The 14,356-nt window shown below is 44.8% G+C and overlaps 1 protein-coding gene across 1 annotated transcript; it reads left to right on the top strand.

The window, feature by feature from the left end:
• The first annotated feature begins 1,526 nt into the window (after window positions 1–1,526).
• PFN4 (profilin family member 4) lies at window positions 1,527–5,513 on the top strand. Its single transcript, XM_036263605.1, has 4 exons — window positions 1,527–1,643; window positions 2,058–2,195; window positions 3,105–3,210; window positions 5,485–5,513. Exons 1-4 carry the CDS (start codon window positions 1,527–1,529, stop codon window positions 5,511–5,513), a joined length of 390 nt encoding a protein of 129 aa, XP_036119498.1.
• The last annotated feature ends 8,843 nt before the right edge of the window (window positions 5,514–14,356 follow it).

Here is a 14,356-nt window from a genome sequence, read left to right as displayed (position 1 = left end):
GCGTCTAAGGGAGGTGGGCCGCCTGGCCCGCGGCCCCAGAATGGAAGGACGTTTCGCGTCCGGGGGATCGGGACGCCCGAGCAACGACAAGTGTGCGCGGCGCGAAGGCGGACGGAGGGCAGGGGACTCGGCGGGCCGCCCCCTCCGGAGCCCCGAGCAAGGGCGGTCCCGCGGCCCCGTCGGCCGGACTCGGGTTGGCGGGTCTTGGCTTGCGAACCGAGTCGGAGCGCCACGCGGTGACGGGCAGCTGTCGCAGCCAGTAGCTGGCATGTCGCCTCCCGCCCTGCCTCCCCGCGTGTCCGTGGACCGGCCGTTGCCCCGCCCACCAGCCCCTGGCCGAGCGCTGGACTCGGGCCCGAGAGCCGGTGGCTCCCACTCCCGCCGGCCAAGCGCTTCCCCAAGCCCCTTGGCTCCTGCGCGTGTCCTGGCCGACAGCACCCAGGCCATCCCCTCCATCGCCCCCAGTCCCGCTAGGGGAACCCTAGCGCCCCCACTACAGTGGGCCAAACCTCGGTGAAGTGAGTGGCGGGAAAGGGGCGCCTGTCCTTAGCATCCCTTGGAAGGACGGTGTTTGCGGAGGTTGGCCTGATGAGGACCGTCCAGGAAGACTTGGTGACTTGTGCGGAAAATGCTGCTTTAAGTACCTTAAGTGTTTTTAGTCCCCTGGGCTGTTGATCAGTGCCCTGAGGCTAGACATCGGGAAGGGAATGGGAGAACTCGCCAACAGCATATTATTTAGCCTTGTTCTCTTAGTTCATGGGTTCCCCATCCCAGTTGATTCTGATGCAAACCACTGACATAGCTAGAAAATTCTGAGCTGTGGTTTTCCAAACTGACTGCATAACCTGCTCTGTGTGAACCGTGGTTTTCTATGATTTTGTGATTTTATTTTCCTCTTTGTAGGTGGGTGGACCCTGATGATGGACGGCCACTCTCACTCTTCATCTTTTCTTTTTAAAATTGTATTCTTATTTACTGATGAGAGAGAGAGAGAGAGAGAGAGAGAGAGAGAGAGAGAGAGAGAGATGGATTGGTTGTTCCAGTTATTTATGCATTGATTGGTTGTTTTCTTTGTGAGTTTAATCCTCACCTGAGGATATTTTTCCATTTATCTTCAGATCGAGTGGGAGGGAGAGAGAGAGAAAGAAACACTGGTGAGAGGGACACATGGACAGGTTGCCTCCCATAGCTCCCAACCAGGGCCTGGGACGAACTCAACAGGTATGTGCCCTTGACCAGAATCCAACCTGGACTCATTGGTCCGTGGGCCGGTGCTCTAACTGCTGAGCCAAACCAACCACGGCTGGTTTTTCCTTGTATGTGCCCTGACCTGTGATGGAATCCCACCACCTTGGCTATTGAGACCACGCTCAACCCAGACAGGGCTCACTCTTCATATTTTCAGAGAACACATACTGGTTCTAAAACTGTCCAAAATATCTCAGGGCGATTTGTCTTCACAGGCCTTTTGAAAGCTAGCCAGAGCAGATCCTTCCTACTGTAGCCCTTTTCAGAGCCCAGTGGGCATGAGCCATTTGCAGAACTTACTGTTAGATTCCCTCCTGGGCACGAAGCACGTGGACAGCGCAGCCCTCATCCGATTCCAGGAGCGGAGCCTGAGTGTGGCAACCCCAGGGTTTAGTGTAAGAAAAATAAGTTTGGGAAAAGAGTTTTAAATTTTAAAAAGCAACAACAAGAAGTTTGGTCCTAAGAGTTTTAAACAGACTTTTTCTGTAAAGAGCTATAGTAAACATTTTAGGTTCCCAAACCATGTGGTTCATGTCACAACTACTCTCCTGTTGTAATGGGAAGCAGCCATAGACGATACATGAAGGAATGGGTATGACTATATTCCAATAAAACTTTATTTATGGAAACTGAAATTTTAATTTCATGTAATTTTTACACATCACAAAATATTATTTTGATTTTTTCCCCCCTACTACTTAAAAATGTAAAAACCATTCGTAGCTTGCAGGACTACAAAAACAAGTAGTGGGCCAAAGGTGGCCAGCCTGCCATAGTTTGCTGAGTCCCAATCTGTTGAACCTCTGCAGGTAATGCCCAGTGATGTCCGAACACTGGTGAATGGATTCGCCAAGAACTCTTTGCAAGCCAGAAGAGAAGGGCTGTATTTTAAGGAAAAGGACTACAAATGTGTCCGGGCAGATGACTATTCTCTTTATGCTAAGAATGTGAGTATTGAGGACTTGAAGACAGCTGGGTAAAACCTTAAGAAAAGAGTTTGACTTCAATTTTCTGTGTCTCTTCTGATCCTGTCTATAAAACAGAGTAAGCCCACGATTGCAACAGCAATGTTTGAGACAGCCGTCTGGTGCATAGGCAAATGCAAGTGCTAACGGAGAGCCTGGTTTTTTGTTTGTTTGTTTGTTTGTTTTTCGTATATGCCCCTAGCGGGAACTGAACCCAGGACTCTCTGGTCCGAAGGCCGACGTTCCAACCGCAGAGCCACACTGGCCAGGGCATGGAGAGCCTGGTTTTGAAAAATGTTTGTTCCAGAATCTATCAACTAAGCCTTTCCTGAACTGTCTCTTTCTCCACTACGAGCCATTTTTTGTATTCTACATCCTCCTTAAAAAAAAAGTTATATCACACCTGTTTAAAACCTCTCTTGACTTTCTGTTGTCTATGAGGAATTAGAGATGAAATCACATTTACTGGAAGCCCTATGTTATGGATTAGGCACTCTTCATTCATATTATAAACTAAGTGGCCTCATTTTACAGATGAGGAAACTGAGGCTAAACAAGGTGAAATAACTCTTTCATAGTCACGCAGCATAAAATGGAAGTACTGGAATCCAAGCCCAGAGCTGTCCAATTCCAGAATGTATTACCTTTCTCATTGGGTTAGGGATATATTACAATCAATTGGAGAACTTTTGCAAAATACCCATGCTGTTATTACAACAGTCATAAACTTTTTGAGTAAAGACTACTAAACTAGTGGGACAGAGTGGAGAGTCCAAAAACAAATGTATGAATATATGGAAGTCAGGAAATGATGAAAAATATGGCTGGAGCGTAACTGCCAGTCGGGTGATTAGAACCAAGAGAAGGGCATTCACTTTTATTCTTGTCCAGGAAAACACTGGTGTGGTTGTTGTGAAGACCAATCTGTATCTTCTGGTGGCAACTTACACTGAAGGCATGTATCCTAGCGTCTGTGTGGAAGCCACAGAGAAGCTGGGTAAGTTTGTCTCCTGGTGCCTGTCTCTGTTCCTTAAGGTGATCGAGTCTTATGACTGCAAGTGACAGAGACCACATCATCCGGGCTAGATAGTAGGAAATGATTGGAAGGATACTGAGGATACTTATAGAGCCACTGGAAGACGGGAGTCCAGCTGAGCCACAGGGAAAATGGATCCCAGGGACAGGAACACTGCTAGAACTTTTCTCTGTTCTCTCATTCTGAGAGGGCCAGGTGTGTTCTTCCCATTGCGAACTGCCCCTTTCCTGGCTGGTATCGTGGCCAAGCCTCGTATTCTACCTCTTCATCTCTTTTAAGACCCCGATTTGACCAGTCTTGGATCATATGGTTTATCCTTATGTCATTCAGCTAAATGGGGAGGGAGGAGGGAGGCAACAGGGTAGAAAAACAAGAGATGTAGCTGCTGGGGACCACCCTATGAAGGGACCTTTTACAGAAAAAGAAATTACTTCACTCCAGGCAGCCAGCTTGTCGGTTTCTACTGCCATCTCCTTCCATCTCTATACAGTTTTTAAATAAAGATCTAATACAGAGCCCTGGCAGGTTTGGCTCAGCAGTTAGAGCATCCACCTGCGGTCCAGAGAGACCCGGGTTTGGTTCCCGCTAAGGGCATGTACCTCGGTTGCAGTTTGTCCCCGGCCCTGGTTGGTCGTGCGGGTGGCGGCCACTCGATGTGTCCCTTTCACATCGATGTTTCTCTCTCTCTCTCTCTCTCTTCCTCTCTCTCCCTCCCACTCTATCTGAACAAAAAATGAAAAACTGTCCTCGGGTAAGGATAAAAAAAATAATAATGAAACAAAAACTGTTTGGAGTTGCTTGAACACTCTTTTGAAATAGTAGAAGCCTCTACTTCTACTAGTAAGGGAAGTAGTAATTCCTTCATTCTTTCAACAAATACTCATTGGTGATCTATGATGTGTGCTGTGCTATCCTAATGAACTAGGAAACTGTACCTGGTCAGGGTCCATTCTCTGCCTTCCATTGCCTCTGTACATGCTGTCCTATCTTCCAGAAAGGTCTTCCTTTTCTGTTCCTGCCCCTTCACATCCAGCTGGCAAATTCTTAAAAACCACTGAAGACCCAAGTCAGATGGTAGGCATCTTGCACTGTGCTATGTATTTGATGCATACCTTTACTATTACTGCCATTATAGTTCTTTGTTTACCTAGACTGTGAGCCCCTAGAAGGCAAGAACTGTGTTGTAATCATTCTCCTTTCTCCAGTAGCTGAGATGGTGTCAACTGTTGAGTAGGCAATTAATACATGTTTGATGAACAAATAAATGAATAACCCCTACCTAACAGAATCAGGGAAGGCACCACAGATTGAATCATAAAGGATTAAATTGAGAAATTAGGTGACATCACAGAAACTACATATTCTTTTTTCTTTAGGTTCTCACATTTTTTAATACTCCCATTGTCCTATGTGGATGCACACGACAAATAACATATGGAACAAATCTGGGAGACCTCGGTGGCCTCAGGAAGATGAGTTCTAGAAGAGCTCTGGGACATGCAGTAACGTTGCATCACTAACAAAGCTTGTCACTGAAGGGGACATGCTTCACGGACATGACATTACAACTATGGGAAGGATCAACATTTAATGGTCTGACATAATTAAAACATCAACCTCAATTCTAAAGAAGGTCTATTTTGCAGGATGAAGTTGTTTTTTAAAAATTTTATTAGAAATTATATATTTTTGCTAAGAGTCACAGGAAACAACAACAACAAAAGAACTCCAAAGAGTGTATACTAGTTAGAAGGAGACAGCTGGCATCATGCCACGAAGACCCACTGCTCTGGGAGGGGTGGGCTGTCTTGGAAGTGGCTGGATGCTCATGAGGGATGGATAAAGCTGAAGCCCACTCAAGAGCCAGTTACACATCTCATCACTTCTATTTCCTTCACTTGTTTTTTAAATTATGTTTTTCTCTATCAAAAAATTACACATGATAATTATAGAAAATTTGGGAAGAATTATGGCTATTTAAAAATTGTGTTTATCATGAAAGATTTTAGGAACATAATTGATGTTTTATATCTCTATCTCCCCTGCTAGACAGTGGAACTCCTGGAGGGTGGGGATGGGTCCTATCAGTCATCCTTGTACCTCTAGAACCTAGCACAGTGCCTAGCGCCTGGTAGTTACTCACCAATGTTTATGGAATAAACAAATGAATGAATGAATCATATTATGGTGATAATTTGCTTCTCATGAATAATAACCATGTTCTGTTTCTTTCAGGAGAATATCTAAGAAGAAAAGGAAACTAAGTCATCAGAAGAATATGAAAGACAGCTTTTATTGTTTTAGAAGAAAACTATAGATCCTAAAGAAAACAGTCATGCCTTCTTTTGTTGTTGAAAAAAGAAGATCCTGATAAGGAAAAATGAGTTAATGGAGCAATTTTTCTTATTTCAAAAGATCTTTAATTGGAATTATTTAATCAACTTACTTTTTTTTAGTGTTGGTCATTAGCATGAATGTGTGAACACTAATATATCCATTTCAAGGGGTATATCTGTTGGGAGCAATTATACTATTGTCTCTACTTCTATATGTTTTTACACTTATTTGTTATTAATGGTAGTAAAATAGACATAATGCAAAATTTACCATCTTGCCTGGTTGGTGTGGCTCAGGGGTTGAGCATCGACCCATGCACCAAGAGGTCGCCAGTTCGAGTCCCCGTTAGGGCACATGCCCAGGTTGTGGGCCTGATCCCCAGTGGGGGGCATGCAGGAGGTGGCCAGTCGATGTTCTCTCTCATTGATTTTTCTATCTCTCTCTCTCCCTCTCCCTCTCCCTTCCTCTCTCTCTCTAATATCAATAAAGACAAAAAAATTACCATGTTAACTACTTTAAGTGTCCAATTCAGTGGCATTAATTTAAGTACATTCACATTGTTGTGCAAACATTACTAACCATTCATCTCCAGAACTCTTCATCATGCAAAACTGAAATTATGTTCCTATCAAACACTTGCTCCCCATTCCCCTCTCCCTCCAGCCCCTGGCAATCACTCTTCCACTTTCTGCCTCTGAATTTGACTATTCTAGGTACCTCATGTAAATGGAATCATAGAGTATTTGTCCTTTTGTGTCTGGTTATTCACTTAGTATGTATTCATGGTTTATCTCTCTGTTGTACTGTGTGTTCATGGTTTATCTGTGTATTCATGGTTTATCCATGTTGTACTGCATCAAAATTTTCTTTTTAAGGCTGAATAATATTCCATTGTACATTTATATCACATCTTGATTATTCATTCATCTGTCAATGGGCAGTTGGATTGTTTCCACCTTTTGGCTACTGTGAATAAGGCTGCTATGAATATGGGAATACAAATATCTGTTCGCGTCCCTGCTTGTAATTATTTTGGGTGTCTGCCCAGAAATGGAATAGCTATATCATATGGCATTTCTTTTTTTTTTTTTTTCCAGGAACTGCCATACCATTTTTCATAGCAGCTGCACCATTTCATATTCCCACCAACAGTGCAGAAAGATTCCAATTTCTCTACATTCTTGCTAACACTTATTTTCTGGTTTTTGATAATTGCTATTCTAATGGATATGATGAAGTAGTATCTCATTGTGGTTTTGATTTGTGTTTCTCGAATGATTAGTGGTGTTGAGCATCTTTTCATGTGCTTGTTGGCCATTTTAGTATCTTCTTTAGAGAAATGTCTATTCAAGTCCTTGGCCCATTTTTTAATTGGAATGTTTGGGGTTTTTGTTATTGTGTTGAAGGAGTTCTTTACATATGCTGAATACAAATCCCTTATCAGATATATCATTTGCAAATACTTTCTCCCATTCTATAGGTTGCCTTTTTACTGTTTTGACAGTGTCCTTTAATGCACAAAATTTTCATTTTTATATAGTCCAATTTACCAATTTTTTCTTTTGCTGCCTGTGCATTTGATGTCATATGCAAGAAATCATTGCCAAATTTAATGTTATAAACTTTTCCAGTTTTCTTCGAAGCATTTTATAATTTTAGTTCTTACATTTTGGTCTTTGATTCATTTTGAGTTAATTTTTGCTCATTGTGTAAGGTAAGGTTTCACCTTCATTCTTTTTCACTTCAAGTTTTACAAAAAGTTTCCTTAAAGCTATTAAAAAGTGCTCTGTCTCTCTCCACATTGCCCAACCTCCCACACCTCATTTAATTCCATCACCTATCACAATGTTTATCATACAGTGGGCAGTCAATGATTATCTGTGAATAAAATAGATGAATATTTAAAGTGAGGGAGGACAGGAGGTAGGAAGGAATAGGAAGGAACAGACTGGAAATGGTGTACATGTTCTAGCCCATGCTAATTATCTAGTTCCCTGAGCAGGTCTGGCCTGAGACAGCCCCTTACCCAGGTCGTGCCCAGACCTGCATAGGCCCATCTGCATTCTCAGTAACCTGAACATCACCGAACCTCTTCAGATTTGAGAATCATTCATGGGACCCTAAAGGAAATAAATCATTCTTGGGTCACCATGAAAGGGCTGAGGGGAACCGGGGCTGCTTTTCTGCCTCCCTGGCCTGCACACAAAGGAGGGGTGAGCTAGAGGAGGGATGCAGCTGCCCCCACTTCTCCCATGCATCTCCCTTATTAAAATGCTGGCACTTCCCTCCCTGGCCTCTTTTAATGGCTCAGACTCTGCAATATCCCATTTAAATGTGTGACCATTCATTTGGTCAACACACCTCAGCTGAATTGTGCCTCATGTGATAAGCACAGGGGATACTGAAATGATGAGGACACTCTCGGAATCCACTTTGGTGCAGAAGAAAGGCAGGTGCTAGAGTGTTATAAGAGAGGCTTTAGGGCAGAACAGAGGAGAGGGAGCCTCTTCTTGAGGAGCCTTTTTGTATCAGTTATCTGTCGCTGCATAACAAACCGCCCCCCACATGTTAGCAGCTTAAAACAATAATCATTTAATTCGCAACCAGTTTTGTAGGTCAGGAGTTTGATCTTGGATCGGTCGGGCAGTTCATCCGATCCCAGCTCAGTCATTCAGCTGCAGTCGGCTAGCAGACCATCAGTTTATTTTGTTGTTGTTGCTTTTCTAATTTCTTAAATATGTAGTTCCACCATTTTCTCGTGTTTCTTCTTTAATAGTGAACACGTTTAAGATGATTCTTCCTTTGTTTATATCTGCATAGTTTGTAATTCTCCCTCCTTTTAATTTCCTTTTGAACATGCACTTTGATCCAAGTATTATCTCAGAATGTGTTTCTTCTAAATGGTTAAGAGATTTTTTTGGAAGGCCAAGGGAATCTTCTTTTTACTGTTTCTAATTTTACTAAACTGTGATTAAGGAAATATGGGCTGTAAAAATCATTGCTTTTTAAAATTTGTCAAGATTCTTCTTTGGTGACAACTACTTGATTAATCTTGTAAATGTCTCATGGACCTAAAATTATGTGCTCTATTTGCAAAATATATTATATCAAGTTTACTGATTGTATTACTCAGTTCTTCTGTGTCTTCATTATTTTTTTAAATTTATTTTTAGAGAGAGAGAGAAAGAGAAACATCATATTTATGCATTCTTTGATTGCTTCTTGTATGTGCTCTGTCCAGAGATAGAACCCACAACCTTGGTGTATCAGGACAAAGCTCTAACCAACTGAGCTACCTGGCCAGGGCTTTCTACAGATTATTATATCACTCAAATTCTGAGGGAGATGTACTGAAGTCTTCCACCATGACTACATTTTTATCCATTTATTCTTGAGTATTTTTTTTTTTATCCTCACCCGAGGACATTTTTCCATTTTTTGTTCAGGTAGAGTGGGAGGGAGAGAGAGGAAGAGAGAGAGAGAGAGAAACATCGATGTGAAAGGGACACATCGAGTGGCTGCCACCCGCACAACCGACCAGGGCCGGGGACAAACTGCAACCAAGGTAGGCGCCCTTAGCGGGAACCGAACCCAGGTCTCTCAGGACCGCAGGCCGACGCTCTAACCGCTGAGCCAAACCGGCCAGGGCTATTCTTGAGTTTCTAATTTAGCTGCTATGTTGGTTTATGCATTCAGGCTCATAATTTATCGTTTTCATAGATTCTATTTTTTAAAAAAGAATTTAAAATTGATTTTTATAAAGAAGAAGGTGGGGGGAGATAGGGGGAAGAGAGAGAGAGAGAGAGAGAGAAATATCTACATGAAAGGAAAATATCAATCAAAGGATTGGCTCCTCCTGCACCATGCCCCATGCCAGGGATTGAGCCTGCAACCCCAGGCATGTGCCCCAGCCAGGAATCGAACGGGCAACCCTTCAGTGCACAGGATGACACCAACTGAGCCACACCAGCCAGGGCTAATTCTATCTTTTACTTATTTTGTTTATCCTCACCCAAGGACATTTTTGCATTTATCTTCAGATAGAGAGGGAGGGAGAGAGGAAGGAAGAGAGAGAAACATGGACATGAGAGAGACACATTGAGTAGTCACCACCCACACGACCCCAAACAGCGCTGGGAACAAACTGCAACCGAGGCACGTGCCCGTAGCGGGAACTGAACTCCAGTCTCTGGGCCGACACTCTAACCACAGCGCCAAACTGGCCAGGGCTAACTCTATCTCTTAAAAGTCATCTGGCACTGGCCGGTTTGGCTCAGCGATTAGAGTGTCGGCCTGCGGTCCAGAGAGACCCAGGTTCGGTTCCCGCTAAGGGAACATATCTTGGTTGCAGCTTGTCCCCGGCCCTGGTTGGGTCCTGTGGGTGGCAACCACTCGATGTGTCCCTTTCATGTCGCTGTTTCTCTCTCTCTCTCTCTCCCCCCCTCCCACTCTTTCTGTTCAAAAAATGGGAAAATGTCCTCGAATGAGGAAAAATAAAATAAAATAAAAGTCATCTGGCAGTCTCTGGGTTTTAATAGAATTTATCTATTTAAATTTATTGTCATAACTAATATGTTTGATTTTATTCTTCCATTTTATTGTTAAACATTTTTGTTTCCTCTTTTTCCTTTTATTTCCTTTGTTGGCTTTACTAACTGGTCATCATTGTTATTTTTTTCCCTTGTTAATTTGGAAGTTCTCTTGTTCAAAATCAGATATATTTCTACTAAATATAATCTATTTCACCATTTTCTCATCAAATCATCTTTTAATGCAGTGAACCATTTCACTTTGTGGAATCTGATACAGCTTAGGAAAACCTTATTCTCTTATTTGTTTAACTATTGAGTCTTCTTTATTCATTCCTCTTCCTCTCTTTATAACTCCTATTATTCTCATAGCAGAGTCTCCTGAGTTCATTGTGCGAATCTCTTATCCTTTTACAAACTTTCATCTCTTTAGGCTTTTGTTCTGTTGCCTGAGATAGTTCTTGACCGTAATGTTCTTAGTCACCCATTCAGGTCTGGACAGTCACCATCCCATTCAATGCACCTACTGAATTATTTAATTGGGATAGTTTTAAATTATAGAAATATTTTGGTAGTACTCCTGAATCTTCTCAACTACTTTTGTTTTTTATACAAGTTTTCATGCGTTTCCTCCAGATCTCCATTTTGCTGGGCGTATCTTCTACTCATTCTGACGGATCCTGACTCTGGCTGCTGGCTCACGTCAGACGCGTTACTTTATGATGTTGAAACACCGTAAATCGCTGCGGCAGCCCCACACGGCGAAAGGGGAAGCGGCGCTGGGGGTAGAAGGTAGCAGGAGGACTCCCTGCTCTTTTGACTCTTGTACTGCGCAGTTTCAGGGGCAGGGAGGGCTCAGCCCACCCATCAAGCTCTACCAGAGCTTCTAGTGTGCTGGGAACCTGGCGTACTCCCATGAGATATTTACCTTCCTATAAATCTCTGCAAGTCAAGCTTTTCCCTTGGGGTCCTTTGTTTTTCTTTCCTTGCCCAGAAATTCTTTGCGCTGTCCAGGTTCCAGCTGAGGGGTCGTCAGGTCGCTGCTGAGGCAGAGTCCCAGGGCTCGGGGGATCAGCTCCAAGGGCGCGCAGGAATCTCAGGACCATGCCCAGCCACCCGAGGCAGCCCAGGGGCTGGCCCTGAGTGCGTGAGTAACTCACAGGGGGCCAGTGACCCGGGCCCCGGGCTGGGGAGTAGAACTCAGTGTTGTCCTGCTCTGCCACGTCCACCGGTGAGGCCATCTCTACTTCCTTCACCCTGTCCCCATCTGTGTCCTCTGTGCCGGTCCCGCTGGATCAGCTGGGGCCTCAGAGGAAGGCGGATTGGAGGCAGACCTCACAGAGACCAACCGAATGAGGCTGCAGGCCAGCGCTCCTGATACTGGACGAAAGGGGTCTGTTTGCCTGAGTCCAATCAGACAGAACAGGATTTTGCAGCCAAGAAAGTAAGGATTTATTAAGGAGATGGCGCCAGGGTCGGGGGAGGTAGGAGAAGGGGGTGAAGGGAGGAAAATAGTGATGGAAGGAAACTGGCTTGGGGTGGTGAACACATAATACAATGATGTACTATAGAATTGCACTCCTGAGACCAATGTCACCCCAATAAGTTCGATTTTTAAATAAAGGGACCAAAAAAGGGTAGCACCATGCCCAGAGTCACAGGTAGCTCATATTCAAAGACCTGGCTCCCAAAGGCTTCCAGGGATGGATTAGGAGGGTTGGGGGTGCACACGTAGGTTTACAGTTGTGAGTACATGTAACAACTTCAAAGTTTATTTTCGTATTACTATTTATTAATTATTGTATTATTTTCCATAGGAACAACTGTAAACCTACTTTTGACCCACTCTGTATAGGGAAAACACTCCATTGTGACTAATGGAGTTTGGGCCATGGTCTGTACTGATTGGTGGGTACTAGGGTAGAGGGTAAGTGATCATTGAATCTGCTCTTTTTAAAAACAAAAAAAATTTTTTTATTATTGTTTTTAGAGAGAGAGGAACATCGATGAGAGAGAACATTGATTGGCCACCTCCTGCATGCCCCCCACTGGGGATCAGGCCCACAACCTGGGTGTGTGCCCTGATTGGGAATCAAACCAGCGACCTCACCCTGGCCAGTTTGGCTCAGCGGTTGAGTGTCGGCCTGCAAACCAGAGAGTCCTGGGTTTGGTTCCCACTAGGGGCACGTACCACCAAAAAGAAGAAGAAGAAGAAGAAAAAACAGCGACCTCTTGGTGCATGGGTCAATGCTCAACCACTGAGCTACACCAGCAGGGCGCATCTGGTCTTGATGTCAGCCATGGAGTTGCTCTGCCAATTCCATAAGGATTTGTTCTGTGGGATTGTTCTGCTTTCCTGGTCAAGAGCTAAAACACAACTGAGGCCAAGATACTACCTTTAACTCTGTCTCGGTAGTCAATAGACCCCGACCTTGTTCCTAAGACCACTGGTTGTTGACTAGAACCTCACTGTCCTGAGAACTTAATGATTAAGCAAGGAAGAGGGAGGTGGCTGAGTCAGGGCAGTGGGTGAGGCCAGTTTGAGTAGAAGGAAAACAATCGAAAGGCCAGATTAAAGACAATAGGTTTCTGTGCTGAGTCCTCAAAGACCCCCGGGCTCCCTGCCTTGCTCTGCTCTGTGTCCTCAGGAAACATGTTATGTGTGCACTCTGACCAGTGGGAGGAAACCGTTATCTGAAGGAGGTGGCCAAGCCAAGCCCAGGAGAAGGGGAAGTTCTCCTGAAGGTGGCAGCCAGTGCCCTGAACCGGGTGACATACTTTTAGGTACTCAGAGGTCAGGGCAGGACTCCAGCGCCTTCAGTGAACATTCAGACAGACAAGGAATGACCTAGGACACTGCAGTGACACTCCATGAGGTGTGTGCAGAGTGTGTGCTGGGGATTCTGAGCCCCAGAATGATATCATCTCCTTTGTTTACACAAAATACTAGGATGCAGTATTTGCAAAGCAGAATCCACCCTGAGTTAATCCATAGTCTGCTCAGGCTTCCGGAGAAGGAGCAGGGGATGAGATTTGTTGCGGGTGTGTGTGTGTTAGGCCAATGCTCTATCTCATTCACTCCGCAGGCAACCCTGCTCACCGTTTGTACTCAGCAGGTAAAGAAACTGAGGGTTGCAGAAGTTAAGCAATACATCCAAGACCACAGCACTAGGGGAGTGTGGTTCAAACTGAGGGCTGTGTGGCTCCTAAGTCTGCACCTTTCCACTCGGAGGGTCCCAGAGCAGGCAGGGGCGGTACTCAGAATTGTCTTCTGTCTGCTGTTTGAAGAGCTGAGCTGGACCAGCTGCAGTGGTTGTGGTCATTGCGAACTGTGTGCCAGAATCACCTGGGGTATTTTTCCAAAATAAACATGACCAGGACCCAGGCACGTGTACTTTGAAAAACCTCCGCAGATGGTTCTGATGCACACCCTTTGTCTAGCCCTCTGGTCTACAGCCCTGGTCAGAGGCTTCTGAGGACGCCAGGGAGGAAGTCCAGAGCCCGGCACTTGATACATGACAACTGTCATCCAGGAGTCCACCTTAAAACCCGTGGTCCTCCAGGGCAGCTTTGTCCTGTCCTGGCTACTGAGCCACACCCAAACCCAGCCCCTCACCCCACTGTACCACCGTAGTGTCAGGTCCTCATACCATGTTAACAATGGCTTGAGAGTTGAGACTGAAAGTCACGGCTATCGGATAGACAGCCTGGAAAGCACTGGATGGAAGACCTGCGCTCATCTTCACAGTGTTGGCCCACCAGTCAGCCCAGCTTCTCAGAGTCATGCTGAGCTACTCTCTGGGAGCCCTCGCGCAGCAGAAGGGGCCATTCAGTCAACTCTATTCCTCCGCATCCCATTGAGGCCAGCCGGAAGATCCCACAAGAGAGCCCGAGAGGACTCCTTTAGGGAGCTCAGTGCAACCTTCAGAAAGATGACGTGGGCACATGGAACTGTGATCACTTGGCAGTGGGGAGTCAGATGCAATTTTTTTCTCTTTTAATGAGAAAGAGAAAAATTAAGAATGGAATGTAGTGTCTGAGCTGGATTGCCTGCAGGAGAGGGGTGGGCGGAGAAAGGAGAGAGGAAGGGAAGGGGGTTTGGGGAAAGAGAAACAAGGAAGGGGACTCTTTGTGGGAGAATTAGACTGAACATAATGTCGGGGGCATGCTCACCAGATTCTATCACAGATTCTAGAGCACTTCTAGGAAACGACACTGTGAATCGGTTTCGCTGTGTTAAA

The sequence above is a fragment of the Molossus molossus genome, unplaced genomic scaffold (genome assembly GCF_014108415.1).
Source record: "Molossus molossus isolate mMolMol1 unplaced genomic scaffold, mMolMol1.p scaffold_m16_p_15, whole genome shotgun sequence".
Classification (NCBI taxonomy): domain Eukaryota; kingdom Metazoa; phylum Chordata; class Mammalia; order Chiroptera; family Molossidae; genus Molossus; species Molossus molossus.
This window is presented reverse-complemented; position numbering and strand designations above follow the sequence as displayed.

Bases quoted from the DNA above. Each gene is read 5' to 3' on its own strand.
- PFN4 (XM_036263605.1), top strand. From the start codon at position 1,527: ATGAGCCATTTGCAGAACTTACTGTTAGATTCCCTCCTGGGCACGAAG. The intron at 2,196-3,104 runs GTGAGTATTGAG...ATTCTTGTCCAG, and splicing joins ATTCTCTTTATGCTAAGAAT to GAAAACACTGGTGTGGTTGT. The intron at 3,211-5,484 runs GTAAGTTTGTCT...TGTTTCTTTCAG, and splicing joins GGAAGCCACAGAGAAGCTGG to GAGAATATCTAAGAAGAAAA.